This window comes from Leptodactylus fuscus, chromosome 8, assembly GCF_031893055.1.
Source record: "Leptodactylus fuscus isolate aLepFus1 chromosome 8, aLepFus1.hap2, whole genome shotgun sequence".
In the NCBI taxonomy this organism is placed as follows: Eukaryota; Metazoa; Chordata; class Amphibia; order Anura; family Leptodactylidae; genus Leptodactylus; species Leptodactylus fuscus.
In genome coordinates, this window is record NC_134272.1 from 20,777,544 (window position 1) to 20,793,272 (window position 15,729).

General features: G+C 40.2%; 1 protein-coding gene across 1 annotated transcript; it reads left to right on the forward strand.

The window, feature by feature from the left end:
* The first annotated feature begins 313 nt into the window (after positions 1–313).
* LOC142216745 (up-regulator of cell proliferation-like) lies at positions 314–9,048 on the forward strand. The gene is made up of 2 exons (XM_075284777.1): positions 314–596; positions 4,331–9,048. Exons 1-2 carry the CDS (start codon positions 314–316, stop codon positions 9,046–9,048), a joined length of 5,001 nt encoding a protein of 1,666 aa, XP_075140878.1.
* Positions 9,049–15,729: the final 6,681 nt, after the last annotated feature.

Genomic DNA, 15,729 nt, shown 5'->3' on the forward strand with positions numbered 1-15,729 from the left:
GTCTGAAAAGGGCTTACAAACTCCTGTCCAAAGTTTGGGCTTGTCTGGGGAGGTTTGATGTGTTTCCAGCTCGGGTGTGGCCGGGGAGACTTATAAATGAATGTTGGTAGGTATACTTCTTTAAGTACCTAATTAAAACAATGATGCACAGATATACTTACCACAGGACCATTGTGGGTACAGGTATAGGTTCAGTAAATTTGTTCTGTCGTATCTGACATGGATCCTTTCAGGGCCAAAATATCAATACCAATACAATATATTTTTCCAGGTTGATCTTCAGTTGTTTCTCCCAGGTTGATATTCATTTGTCATGGAAGCATCAAACACCATTACACGTCTGAGATGGAAACTTGCCGAGGTGTTTGAGGAGAACGTGGATGGTTTCATGGATGAAGTGGATTCTCTCCAGCTAATAACATTTGAAGAGTATAAAGATCTCTCTGGCGATATTGTTCCTGTAGAGAAAACCCTCAGACTGATTGACCTGATCCTTCACAAAGGAGAGGAGGCCTGTAAGATGTTCCTTGATCATCTAGAGAACATGATTGCCAGATTTCCAGGATTGTCTAAGGTGTCTCAACACTTCAAGGACAGTAAGTATTCAGCCTCTATTGTATGACAAGGGGTATGATCACACAGATTTGGTTGGAGTGGGGAGGAGAAAAGAATATAAGAAACATCTTATACACATAAGATCTTACTGCAGACAGTTTTCTGAGAAATTTTGTTCTGTAATGCCATGTTGAATTTCTGCTGCCGATGTCCCTAGAATTCACAAAAGTGTATAACAAGTGAGTGTAAGGTCAGGGTCTTTCTGATTATGTGCATGGGCTCAGAGGAAAAAGATGACTCTCTCGTAGCATTTAGGCCATATTTACATGGTCAAGTCCCATCTAGGAAACATGGGGCATATTTATCAACACTTTTCTGTGTTTTTCTGTCACAATCCTGGCATCCCATTTGAAGTCAATGGCGTGCCTATCACAGAAGTGCACTGGTGCTCCATTCATAAGGAGGCCTTTTGGGAGACCTTTAGTCCTCCATTTCCTGATCACTGGGGGACTCGGTGTTCAGGCCCCAATAATCAGACACTTAATCCCTGACTTGTGGATAGAGGATAAGTGTTCGTAATGGCACAACCCTTCAACCTCTTCCCGACATCCGCCATACTAGTACAGCAGATGCCGGATGTTTAACTATGGCGGCCACCTGGGAACTGGGCGGCCGCCATTGCTGCCAGGTGTCTACTGTTTTATACAGTAGACACCCAGCGCTAATGCCCACTATCAGTGCCTGCATCGATTGTGGGCATTATCCCCTCTGGTGCCTCAGTCCAAGCTGACCGAGACGCCATTTTCCCGGCGGCACATGGGCTAGCGTCATGTTGCTATGACAGCCGGGAGCCTCGTGAAGTTTCCCTGGCCTGTCATTCACTGGCTTCTAATGCAGGTTACTCTATGTAGCCTGCAATAGAAGCCCCGGTATTTTGAAATGCATTAGCATTTTAATGCATTGCATTAGTGATCAGACCCCCTGGGGTTAAAAGACCCCTATGGGGTCTAATAAATGTAAAAAAAAAAAAAAAATTTAAAAGTAAATATAAAAAATTGTTAAAGATTACATTCAAATCACCCCCTTTCCCTAGAACACATATAAAAGTACTGAAATACGGTAAAACACATACATGTTAGGTATCTCCGTGTCCAAAAACTCTCGCTCTATAAAAATATTTTTCCCGTACGATAAACACCGTAGTGGGGAAAAAAAGTCAAAAGTGCCAAACCGCCAATTTTTTCACTGTTTTCACTAAAAATTTTAACAAAAAGTGATCAAAGCAATAGCAATTCTCCAAAATGGTAAAGCTAAAAAGTACACCCGGCCCCGCAAAAAGACACCCCATGCATCCTTGTACATGGAAGTATAAAAAAGTTACGGGTGTCAGCATATGGCGACTTTTAGGAAAAAAAAAATAATTTTGGCACTGTTTTGGACTTTTGTTAATGGGTTAAAATGTAAATAAAACTATATAAATTTGGAATCGTGCCGAAACATAGACTACAGGTGACATGTCATTGTGTTTGCACAGTTAATTCCGTAAAAACTGAGTATGTGTTTGTAGAATGAGGAAATCCACGCAAATATGGGGAGAACATACAAACTCCTTGGAGATGTTGTTCCTGGCAGGTTTTGAACCCAGGACTCCAGCGCTGCAAGGCTGCACTGCTAACCACTGAGCCACCGTGTTGTCCCCCCAATGGACAAAAAAAAATCCTACATGCCGGACTTTTCTGTCTGTTGGAAAAAAAAAATGGACAGCAAGTCTTTATTTTTAACATTGAAGTCTATGTGAAACTGACATATAACGGACAGTAACTGTGAGGGTGGGTTCACACCTGGGTGAATGGGTTTGAAAACCGCCTGCCGGTTTCCGTCTCCTGTCCAGTTTCTCGGGCAGGAAACGGAAACCTGCAAAATGTAGATCGGACGCTGGTGTGAACCTGCCCTTACTTGGGTATAAATGAGCTTTTTCTTCAACTATACCTACAAGTCTTTGGTTGAGCACTGGGGACTGGGGGGGGGGTGTGTGTTAATTGAGCACCTCTATTTCATTGTGATGGAACAATCTCTTTGCTAATCTCAACGTATGATTTAGGTCCTTGTCCTGCTAGAACACTATGTCGTCCTTTTCATAACCATAGTACTTAGGTGTAGAAAGTAACCTGTCTTGTAGGATACTCACATATAGCTCAGCATTGAGACCTCCATCGATTCTGGTCAAGTATCCAATTCTTTTGACTGTGAAACAACCCCATATCATCAGCCTTCCTCCACCAAACTTTACAGTTCTGTCAATTTCTTGACCTGTTAGCTCCCTTTTTCCATTTTTTTTTTTTTGTGTATTGACTTTCGTTTCACCTCTCACCCGTTTTTAATCTTCTACTGTCGAATTTTTGTACTTTCTTGCAAACCTGAGCTAATACTACTTATGACATTATTGAAGTCGAGGCTTCTTCACCCTTTTTCTGGCAACCGTTCCGAACTTGTATAATGTGCATAGTGCTTGCATGGATGTCTGTGCATAACTTCCGAGTTTCTCCGAAAATAAGACAGGGTCTTATATTATTTTTTGCTCCAAAAGATAGGTTAGGGCTTATTTTCAGGGATTGTCTTATATTTTTTTATGAACAACAATCCACTAGACTCCCTTTTACTCAAAACAATTTGGCAAGTGCTAATGGTGGATGGTTTCTCCCACACAGATCTGTGTCATTCCTGTCTCCGGCACCTTACCATTGCATCAGTGTGCCACTATAGGCAAGTGTAACAGTTAGCTCCCTCTGGTGAACAGAGACAGCCACTAGTATCAGCTTGTGCAGATAGCTCCCTTAAAGTCAATGTGTGATTCTCTTGGGGGGTGCAATTCTTTTTGGATGTCTGCTTTCATTGATGAATGGTCTTCTGTATTCTATTTACTTTTTACATGTATAGTTGTCTGCACACTTTTTTTTTTTTTTTAATGAACTGAAACTTGAGCTTATTTTTGGGGTAGGGCTTATTTATATTTTTTATGTAGATTGTAAGCCCTATATAGAGATTCTTGTACTTGTACATTTTTTTCTTTCCCTATCAGTATGTCTTTGCAGAATGGGAGAAAATCCATTCAAACACGGGGAGAACATACAAACTCCTTGCAGATGTTGTTCCTGGTGCGATTTGAACCCAGGACTCCAGCGCTGCAAGGCTGCAGGGCTAACCACTGAGCCACCGTGTTGCTTATATTTCAAGCATACTCCAAAACTCCTGAAAAACCACGCTAGGTCCTATTTTTGGGATTGGTATTGTTTTCGGAGAAACGTGGTAATCATATGCCAAATAATTGCAAGTCACGTTTATGTATGAGATAACCAAGAGGATTTTCTATAAAATGATGGTACACTCCCATTTAAAGCTATAGTGGATAGTGAGATGGAGCCTGAAAGTCAAAAGTTTTAAACATTGTTACCCTTTTGCTCATCAGTGTATAATGGCGACATTATAAAAGTCCCTTTTCAGTTATAATGGGTGGAGGCTCAGTGGAAGTGTAAAAAATAAAAAAAAACTGCCATATTTGGAGTTGGGAAGGAATTTACCCGTTATATGAGGCAATTGGCACCTGCCTCATGAGGGTTTTCTGTCTTCCTCGGGATCAAAAGGGTAAGATGGGCATGTCCTTATCCAATCTTATCAACTAAGTTACTATCTGCACACAAAACACCTGTATATTTGTTCCTTAAATGTTTCAAACAATATCAATATTTTTTTTTTTTATTCATCTTTTTCTTCATAGGCAAAACCAAAACTTTTGAGGACCTCTTAGATGACTTAGGAATGAAGATGTATAGAAACTCGACGCTGACCCTGAGGAATGTTTTGAGTATTGGTCTGGAAAATTTAAATAAGTTTAATCCCCAAAAAATAGCAGATCTCCCTGAGCACTTCTTACTAAATATTATAGCCTTGGACAGAGGTGCAAGAAAAATGGAACTTGATGATTTGTCAATCATGGGATCAAGTGTAGATGACGACCCATTTAATGTATTTGACAGTAAAACAATAGAAAATAATAGGTCAAAATCCATTAATCCATTAGATGTTCTGTGCGCTGTCCTGAACTGTTCAGATAAAAGTCTGCAGCAAGAGATTATATCAAAAATGTCCATGTGCCAGTTTGCTGTTCCTCTCCTGCTTCCCAGTGGTGATGGATCAGGCGGCACCTTCATGCTTTGGGCAATGAGAGACATTGTGAAGAAATGGAGACCTCAGTCACTAGAAGAAAGTAAAGGATTCAGAGAAGACAATGTGGTGAATATTGAAATGCCGATCTTCTCTTTCATCAGGCTTGGGCCAAATAAATTATCTAAATCTAAGCTACTAAACCAGATTCTGAACCCGGCACAACAACATCATGAATTCTTCATACATAACAACATGGAAGGAGGAAACATTGAAAGGAAGATATCTGATGGACTGGTGGAGATGTCCTGGTACTTTCCTTGTGGGAAATCAGATGTTTTCTCAGAGCCTATTGCTGTGGCCAACCTACGTGGAGACCTGGAGTCCAACTGGGAACAGTTCACATTTCTCACCAGAATCTCATCGACCACCTTTATATTTATTGAGAGTATGTGTGAGAGACAATTCAGGTTATTATCATCCTGCAGTCCGTCTGATACCAAGTTTTTTTTCATTGTCACTCCAGGTAAAGACCATCCTATTGACTCAAAGACAAAGGAATACATGCTAGATCTCATTTCAAATCTAAATATTGAGAAAACTAATATTGTAGGAAGATCCTCTAACTTGAATGATGCCGAATTCATGAACAAGATACAAAAAATTATAGATGGTCAAGTAAAAAATAATCCTAAAATGGTAATACTTAAGAATATCAGTAAACAAAGTTCTGATCTTAACATCAATATAGATGAAACTTCTCCTGAGTTACAGACCACAAGAGAACATGCCCAGAACATCACCTCAGTGATAAAAGATGTAGAAATGTTTAAGAATCAGAACTTGATGTTACAAGGAGATCTCTGGAGACAATTGTCTAAATTAGAAAAGGAATTTTGCAGAATGACAAAGCAAGGTGGAGAAGATCAAGGACAATATGTGTCAAAGCTAAAAGAGAAACGGCATTCACTCCTCAAAAAACAAAATTCACATGATCTCCCAAAAGCTATGGCGTTATTTATTAATGCAATTACTCGTTTATCTAAAGTGGAGAAACAACATTTTTTGAAATGGATGAAATTTGATCTTGATTCCATTGCACGAAAAAATTTATCCCAATTGCAGACGGAGTATAAAGAGAAGTGTAATAAACCCAATGCATCAACCAACCCCGAAGAACTTAAGCAGCTTGATATGAGAATTTCTGAGAGTTCTTTAGGAATTGAGCATTTCCTCCGTGAGTTAGGACAGTTCTATGAAGCCGAATATTCCACTGTAAAAAATCAACCTGACAAACAGTTCAGCCACCTCCCAGGCACTGCTGCCGATCTCCTGCTGGATGGGTTCCCATTGGAGCTGATGGATGGAGATGCCTCCAACATTCCCTTACAATGGATAACTGATGTCCTGACTGAGCTGGATAAGAAGACGGGAGGACAATGTCGGATGAGAGTGATAACTGTACTCGGAGTGCAGAGTACAGGGAAGTCCACCCTTCTGAACACCATGTTTGGTCTACAGTTCCCTGTGGCCAGTGGACGATGCACACGAGGAGCCTTCATGACACTTATAATAGTGAAGGAAAACTTCCAGAAAGAACTAGGCTGTGAATTTATTCTGGTGATTGATACTGAAGGGTTAAAAGCTCCTGAATTGTCTTCACTCGATTACAGTTATGAACATGACAATGAGTTGGCCACATTAGTGGTTGGGTTGAGTGACATCACCATAGTCAACATGGCCATGGAGAATACCACAGAGATGAAAGATATTTTACAGATTGTAGTCCATGCATTTCTAAGGATGAAAGAGATTGGGAAGAAACCAAATTGTCAGTTTGTCCATCAGAATGTGAGTGATGTGTCCGCCCATGATAAGAATATGAGAGATAGAAAGAAACTTCTAGAACAATTAGATGAAATGACAAAAGTGGCTGCAAAAATGGAAAAGAAAATTGGCTTTGAGAAATTCAGTGATGTCATGGACTATGACCTGAAAAATCACAACTGGTACATTCCAGGACTGTGGCAGGGGGTCCCACCAATGGCTCCTGTAAGCTCAGGATACAGCGAACATGTTTCTGAGCTTAAGAAATATCTATTACAATTTCTAATAAAACAGAAACTTCAAGGCAGAGCTTCAACAATACCTGAATTTTGTGAATGGGTGAGGAGTTTGTGGACGGCCATCAAACATGAGAAATTTATCTTCAGCTTTAGAAACAGTCTGGTGGCGGAAGCTTATAATAAGTTATCAATGCAGTTCTCTATGTGGGAATGGAATTTTACCAAAAAGATCCATGAATGGGTAGTGAGGAAAGAAACCGTCATTAGAAATCAGAAAACTCACAATTTTGACAAAACCAGAGGTAAGACATACAGAGATCTTGATTGTCTTCTGATTGAAGAAGAGAATAAAATGATTGACCTGATAAAGAAATATTTTGAAAGTGAATCAGAAAACATTAATCTGATAGAAAGATATCGTGAGGATTTTATAAAGAGCGTTACAAGTCTAAGAAAAGAGCTCAGGAGAAATGCTATTGACAAGTATGAAAGAACTATTTCTATACAGAAAGGAAACCTAAAGATTCAGGAGATTCAGGAAAAATATCAGACGATAATTCAAGAGAAAATCAATGAACTCTTGAGAATCTGCAGAGAGAAGAACAATGAGCTAAGTGATGGGGAAGTAGAAGATGTATTCAATGCCATGTGGGAGAAGACCCTGTCAGATTTACAGATTGAGAAATTGGACAGACGTAATGTGAGCCAAGCAATTCTCCGACAGCTTAGACAAGACATGAGGAACAAAGGATCGGTTATAAATGAAACATTATTGGCTGTGAAAAAGTTAACAGAACCCTGTGCGGAGTTTATTATTGATAAAAAAAAACATATAAACATGTATTTGGTGGAAAAAATATGGAAACAGATATGGAGAACAATTAATGAACCATATGAAAAGCTCGGAGACTTTGCTGCTTCACTGATAGAGATGTGTGACAGATACGTCGCCGAGAAGGAGAAAACCACCGAGGACTACGATGACACTTACTGCCAGGAAATTCTGCAGATGATCAATACAAAACTTGAGTCTGATCAATCTAAGTCTCTTCACTTCACCGTACATTTTGAGTTAGACATCAAGATCTTCATTTTGAGAAAAGCATGTAAACGTTTTCAGCAGATGCATGAGAGGTTTATTACAAGGAATGACCCAAGAACCTGTATGGACAACCTGAAGCCAAATTACTTGGCTATATTTCTCAATGATTTTAAAGCAAAAGATCAATCTCAAACCCGAGCTAAGCAGTTCTGTGAGACATGCCTGACCCCAGCAATAACTGATTATGTTCTTGATAATTTTGGGAGAACGATGGTCGATGACATTTTACAAGGCTCAGACAACCAGATATTTAAACTTAGACCCCGTTTCCAGTACAATCTCCTTAAGAACTTACTGGATGAAATGTCTTTCGAGAAATACGTTCAATTTATTAATCATTATGAAAAGTTTTCAAAGGACTGGATCCAAAATAAAATATCAGAAATCTATCAGAAGCCGGGAGCCCTAGAGCCATTACAGGAAGATCTCATCAGCTCTATCATGAAAGACGTGAAAGATGTTCTTAGAGAAGAAGCAATTCTGAAGAGTAAAGACATTCCCCAGTTCTTAGAAAATGTTCAGGAGAAGCTAAAAGAAAAAATTGTTATTTCCCAGATGGAAATAAATATCATTGCTTCCAGTAACGAAGTTAATGTTCCTCAGTTCTCATCTGATATTCAGCTTTTCCTTGATTTAACAAAAGAAAAGGCTCTGGCAGATCTGAAGTCTTTGAGTCTTGATTCTATACTTTCCAAAACCAAAATGAAGCCTCAGGATGAGTTGTTCAAAAAAGTGACTGGATGTGGAAAGCAGTGTCCGTTCTGTAAAGTCCCTTGTGAGGCCGGAGGTCTTGGTCATACAGAGCACTCTGCATCACTCCACAGACCTGATGGTTTGGGACGATGGAGATGGTCATTTAGTAACAAGTTATCCACAGACATCTGTACTACATCTGTTAAGTCGGATGTTCGTTTTAGAAATTTAGACACAAATGGTGTGAGTCACCCATTCAAAGATTACCGCACTATCTATCCAGACTGGAGCATCCTACCTGACAGCAGCATCGAGTCCTCAGATTACTGGAAATACATTTTTGCCAAATTTAATGAAGACTTTGCTAAAGAATATAACGCAAAAGCAGCTGATCTGCCTGAAGACTGGAAAAAAATTAAACAAGAAGACGCCCTCAGCAGCATAAGGAAAGAATTCAATATAAACGAGTAACAAGAGCAGGAACAGAAGAGCTGTGAGATATGTCCGGAGCTATACAACTATACATATATACTGTAATATATCAGGAAGGCCACCTTATATACCCCCGAGCTCAGTGACTTTCCCTCTCCCCAATCATTTTGTAGTCCCCAAGTAGTAATCCAGGGACTGACTTGTAAATTCTGTATCATTAAATGGGTCTTGATTAAAGTATCTTCTGTTCTAGATGCCATATACTCCATACATCCTACCGATCTGCCATTATTATTCTTCTGCACCCCTTGGACTCATCGATGATATGATCTTTTCACCTGGACTTCTGACATTCTTGACTTGCCATTGCGCATAGCGCATTGATATGTCACCCACAGATCAGATCTTCTGAGGTTCCTTATTACTGTTGTGTGTTTTGTCTTCTTAGTAAATGTCCTAGGTCTGGTTCTAGTTGAGGTGTTGTCTGAACAGTGATACAGTGTCTGGTTGGGTTGCAGTATCATTGATTCCACCATGTTTGTGTAATAACCGTCCATTTATCACGTCTTCTGTGCACTTGCTCCTTACTTTATCTATTTCAATTCAGATTGAACTTCTCTTTCCTTGTATTTCTATTATAAGCTTTACTCTTGATGTATTGATATGACTAAAGGTCTTTGTATAGTCTGAGATTTGTAAGCTGTTCATGTTAATGTACACTTTACTACCAATGTAATAAACATACACTACAAGTACTATAAGCTCCAGGGTCTTGATTTTTTTCACTTAAGAATCTAATAGGCACTGAAAAAGTTGTTTGCATGATGTTTTTGCCTATTCTTAATTAAAAAAGTTCTCCGGTTTGTGTCAGTCACTACATTGGCTGCCTATTACAGAATACAATATAAAGTTATCACCCTCATCCACAAGGCTCTCCATAATGCTGCACCTCCCTACATTTCCTCCCTCATCTCTGTCTATTTATCTCTGTTCTCTCAATGACCTAAGACGAACATCCTCTATAATCATAACCTCCCACGCTCGTATACAAAACTTCTCCTGAGTTGCACCACTTCTCTGGAATGCTCTACCCCAGACAATCAGATTAACTCCCAATTTCTACAGCTTAAAGCGAAAACTAAAGACACATCTTTTTAGACAGGCCTATCACAAATCCCAATGTAAACCCTACCACTGTTAGAATCTTTAAAATGAACCCACCTCTGTTCAGGCTCCTGTATTACTCCACACGATACGATGCCGTATCAGACTGTAACTTTTTATGTCCAGGCACCATTTTCACATTATAGGATAGGACTGGTGATGGCTCTTACAGATATATATATGTGTAATGACAGTAACCTATATCACAAAAATGTCTGGACCACTGTATAAGCAATGCCACCCCTGCTACCTCCAGTGTCACCCCCTCTACCTCATAGATCGTAAGCTCTTGCGAGCAGGGCCCTTAGTCCCATTGTATGACTATAACTCTGTAATGTATCTCTGAAAATCTACTTGAACCTTACAATTTGTAAAATTTGGTAATGAAAGAAAATGCTCCATATAGTCCACAACCATTTGGTGAACAGAAAATAGAAGACACATAGACTCCCACATACTGCATCAGAGCAGATATCAGTAGTACGTTGAGAGGGGGCCTATAGTCGTCGTCCCCCCCCAGACTTAGGGATCCAGGTGCTAGTGCAACCACTGTGACCCCTATAGCTACACCACTGAGCCTACCTAAAGTACCCCCAATCTGTTCCTCTAATAGGTACCACATGGTACACTGGAATATTGTTATAGACTTGCATAGCTCTTCCTGGGGAAAATTATGTACTAGAAATAACCTTCATGGGATTATTTGCACCTTTTTCTGACCATTATTAAGATGTGTATCGGGGCTGTTATTTCACCCATTAGGTCTTGTAGTGCCAACGAATGGGGAAATAGGGGTAAGGAAGCCATCTATAATTGACCCTCCAAACCCTATTCTGTATACTCCAAGACTGACATTTTGAAACTGATATTTTGGACAGTGATGAAGCCTGTCTGGGCGCTATGGGTCATGATGGAGGTTGAAAGCATATATAACACCATGGGGTGGTGCAAAATGTGGTGTTCCCTTGGTGCCATGCTTCTGAACCAGTCACCAGTTATCCATTAAGATTGGTATGATTTTTTGGGGATTTTTAACATGTATCTCTAATACCTGAACTGACTGATATCTTGGTATAAAACTGAGACACGTCTAATATGATCTGTTTGTCGCACAAAAGTCAATGTTGTTCGTCTTGAACAAAAAAAATGTGCGTATACTGCAAGAAGTGTGAAGTAAGGATTCGAAACTCTGCAGATAACCCCACGAATGTTTTATATACCTGTACTGCTATACGTAGAATTTGTCCCACAGTTTTAGCACCCCTTGCTTTCCAGTTATAAAAGTGTTTGCTTGTATTTCTTGATGGGAATCCTATATTAACCCCTTAGCAACACAGGATGTAATAGCACGTTCTGGCTGTCAGTGCATTAAGACAAATGGCTTACTATTGCAACAGCTAAAAGTTTATTGCTGAGCTCCGATCAGGGTTTTTAACTTCTTAGAAGTCAAACATGACGGTGGCATCTAAAGGCTTTCTATCACACTCATTTTTCCCTCCCCATCACTCTGCTCCTACTGCTCCTACTGGCACGGAAGACACACCAAACTTTCTCCCTATCTCGGGCTATCTCCGGATGAAACTGGGATACTCAGAGACGAAACAAATTTCTCCCTATCTCAGGAGATGTCTCTGCACTGGTCATCACTCTCCTGCAGCATATCCTTAAGTATAAGGTAAGTGACAACAGCTACTGCCTCCTGCACTGATCACCACTTTTCTGCACTGGTCATCACTCTTCTATAGCAGGTCCCTGAGTATACAATATATGAGAGCTGCTTCTGCTTCCTGTAGTGGTAATAACTCTCTGCAGTAGGTTCCTGAGTATTCAGCACATGAGAGCTGTCTCTGCCTCCTGTACCGGTCACTACACTCCTACACTGGTCACCATTCTCCTATACTGGTCATCAGTCTCCTGCAGAATATCCCTGAGTATAAGGTAAGTGACAAAAGCTGCCACCTCTGCATTGATCTCCAGTCTCCTGCATCAGACTGGGTTCACACTGTGCTTTTTAAATCAGAACTGCATGCAGTTTAATAGCAGTAACGCAGTTACTGATAAAAGAAAGCACTGTGTGAACACAGCCTGAGTTTCTGGCGGCATTGTGTTACTGATGGGAGCCTTTGTTACGTTGGCCACAGCTCTCCGCAGGACATTCACAAGGTCCCCTCATGTGGTTCTGGGATTTTTGCTCACCTTTCTTGTGATCGTTTTGACCCGACAGGGTGAGATCATTGATGGTTGATTTCTTCACACCAAGCTGGTTGCCTATTGCAGATTCAGTCTTCCCAGCCTGGTGCAGGGCTACAATTTTGTTTCTGGTGTCCTATGACAGCTCTTTGGTCTTCACCACAGTGGAGTTTGGAGTGTGACTGAGGTTGTGGACAGATGTCTATTATACTGATAACAAATTCATACAGGAGCCATTACTACAGGTAAGGAGTGGAGGACAGAGGAGCCTCTTAAAGGAGAAGTTACAGGTCTGTGAGAGCCAGAAATCTTGCTTGTTTGTAGGTGACCAAATACTTATTTTCCACCAAAATTTGCAAATAAATTCTTTCCAAATCAGACAATGTGATTTTCTGGATTTTTCTCATTTTGTCTCTCATAGTTGAGGTCTATCTATGATAATGTCAATTCTAGGCCGACCTCATCTTTTTAAGTTGGAGAACTTTCACAATTGGTGGCTGACTAAACACTTTTCTTCCCAACTGTATATACTGTAGATAGTCACATGGAAAGTTAAAAATCAAATCATTAAATATTCTAGAGGTGAAAGGGACTTGTTCTACATTAGAGGTGCCACTATTCAGTGGATGTTGTCCCACTGTGTCACTAAACCAATTTGGCTTTGGTCTATGCCTCAGGACATTATCTAAGTGGCCCCCTGTTATTCATCCTATGGGATTTGGACTTTGCTGCAGGAAACCACCAGGTTACTAACTCTAGAAATAGTCCACTGTTAGTAACAGCTGAGCCTGGCACGTCAAGATACCCTGGTGCATGGTATCAAATGATCACACAAGATGCAAAGTCAGAGACAGACCAAGGTCAGGGCTGGTAGCACAGTTTCAGAGTAAGGTATCTAACCACAGTTCAGGACTGATGGCAGATCAAAGTCAAGTATTGAGGCCCAAATCAGGACAGACAGAACAGGTTTCTGTCCAATAAACATGCCAAGGTCAAATCACAGGAGATCAGGAATCACAAAGCAGTAGACCCACATTACATAGAAACGGCCAAGCTAGGAACCTTTGCACAGTCACATTTCTGTGAAGGAAGAAACGGCCATACTGTAGGTGCAGCAAATTGATTGTAAAGCAAGGACTGGAGCACAGGCCAAGCGAATGTTGCACTGGGCAGAAACAGGACGCCAGCAAATATGACAAGGCATCCCTACAAGGTCATGTTCTATCCAATAGGTCTTGGGGCTATGCTTTTCTTCAGAGGTGATGGGGTGTATTCGTATTCTGATGTTATGGGGATATGTTCTACTTCAGAGGTGAAGAAGGTAAAACTCAAGAAGTGATGGGTTTGTTCGACGTCAGAGGTGATCGGGTAGGATAGCATTGTGACGCATAGACACAAGCGTCCCAGTGCCACATGACCCACGTGACTACTCCCTCTGATGAGGCCCAATCGTAGGCCTCAGTAGTTCCTGTCATCAGTCACAAGGTCCAAAAAAAGCAGGTAGTGAGTACACTGTTTTTTAAAAATATTTGCTCACCTCCTCTAGGCATCAGTATATTATACTCTGGGGTCCGAAGAGACCACACAGTATAATAACAGCAGTTCTGGTTTGGACATGTTTGCGAGGTTTGTCCAAAGAATATAGTTTAAAAAGGGCAAGGCTTAAAAATGCATCATAATCAAGGTAAAATGCCCGATTAATTGCGGTTTTGATTTGGATCATAATTGCCCAGCCATATGATAGGGTGTGTTCTATCTCAGGTGACGTTCTGCTCTAGAGGTGTTGGGATCATATTCTAGTTCTGAGGTAACGGAAGCATGTTCTACTTTAGATGTGATGGAGGTATGTTCTAGTTCTGAGGTTATGGGACATGTTGTTGTACTTCAGAAGTGGGGACAGTTGTAAAGGCTAACAAGGCTTAGGTTGGGTGGTGCCCTTTGTGGTTCCATCTTGGAACCTAATATGGCTTTGTGTTTGGCTGCTGGCAAAATGTTAAAGTATAATTGCTGTAAATATTTTTTTTCTATTGTGTAGGGAATGTTGTGTCATTTTTGTAATATACTTTACAAAGCAGGTTTGGCTTCCTTTTAGTAAAAAAACAGGATGTAAAGTCTCTGAACAAGGGTAAGTAGAGTCTGTTCAATACACAGTGTGTATCGTATATACTATAAATGCTGTGTACAAAATGGAACTTAGAAATGCTCAGTTAGAACATATTTCGAGGGGTATTCCCAAGAACATAACTAATAAGTTTGTAGATACCGTATATACTCGAGTATAAGCCAACCTGAATATAAGTCGAAGCCCCTAATTTTACCACAAAAAACTGGGAAAACTTATTGACTTGAGTATAAGCAGAGGGGGGAAATGCAGAAGCTACTGGAAAATTTCAAAAATTAAAATGGTCGGAGTTTTTGGGTGCAGTAGTTGCTGGGGAAGGGGAGGGGGTGTTTTGGTTGTCTGTCTGCCCCTTCCCTGAGCTTGAGGACTGTTTTTTTTTTTTTTTTTTCCCCACTTGGAACTCAGCCTGGCTGAATATAGGGGATCTGCAGTGCTCCTATTAACCCCTTCCCAACGGAATAGGAGCACTGCAAGTACCCTATATTCAGTAGACCGGGTACTTTCAGACACAGGGATACCTAATGTGTATGTGTTTCACAGTCATTTTCTACTTTTATATGTATTCTAGGGAAAGGAGGGATTTACAACTTTTATTTTTTTAATTTTTTTATTATATTTTTCTAAAGCTTCTTTTTTCCCCCACTATTTTATGGGAGATTCTATACATTACTATTTCGGCTTGTCATAGACCTCCCACCCAAAAAAAAATAAATAAATTTTTTTTGCTTGACTCGAGGGGGGCTTTTTCAGCACAAAAACTGTGCTTAAAAACTAGGCTTATACTCGAGTATATATGGTAATTAAAAGTTCTAATTAAAATCTAAATAGTTATATAGAGAGTTATATAGAGTTTTATAGATTTCCTCTAACCATCTTAGTGGTGATAATCTGTTGTCTTGATCGGTTACCAGTAGATATGACCATGAATCCAGGAACTTTGTAGGACTTGTCAGAAACCCAGCCATGATGTCCTTATTGTGGTCAGATTATCTTCTCTTACATGTAGTGTCCTCTTGATAACCAGCCATGATGTCCTTATTGTGGTCAGATTATCTTCTCTTACATGGAGTGTCCCTCCTGATAACCAACCATGATGTCCTTATTGTGGTCAGGTTATCTTCTCTTACATGGAATGTCCCTCCTGATAACCTGACCACAATAAGGACATCATGACTGGGTTATCGGAAGGGACACTACATGTATGAGAAGATAGCCTGACCACAAAGCATAGAAAGTAGTTTTAT

Excerpts from the sequence above, each read along its gene's own strand:
- LOC142216745 (XM_075284777.1), top strand. The coding sequence starts at position 314 with ATGGAAGCATCAAACACCATTACACGTCTGAGATGGAAACTTGCCGAG. Across the intron at positions 597-4,330 it reads GTCTCAACACTTCAAGGACA|GCAAAACCAAAACTTTTGAG; the intron begins GTAAGTATTCAG and ends TTTTCTTCATAG.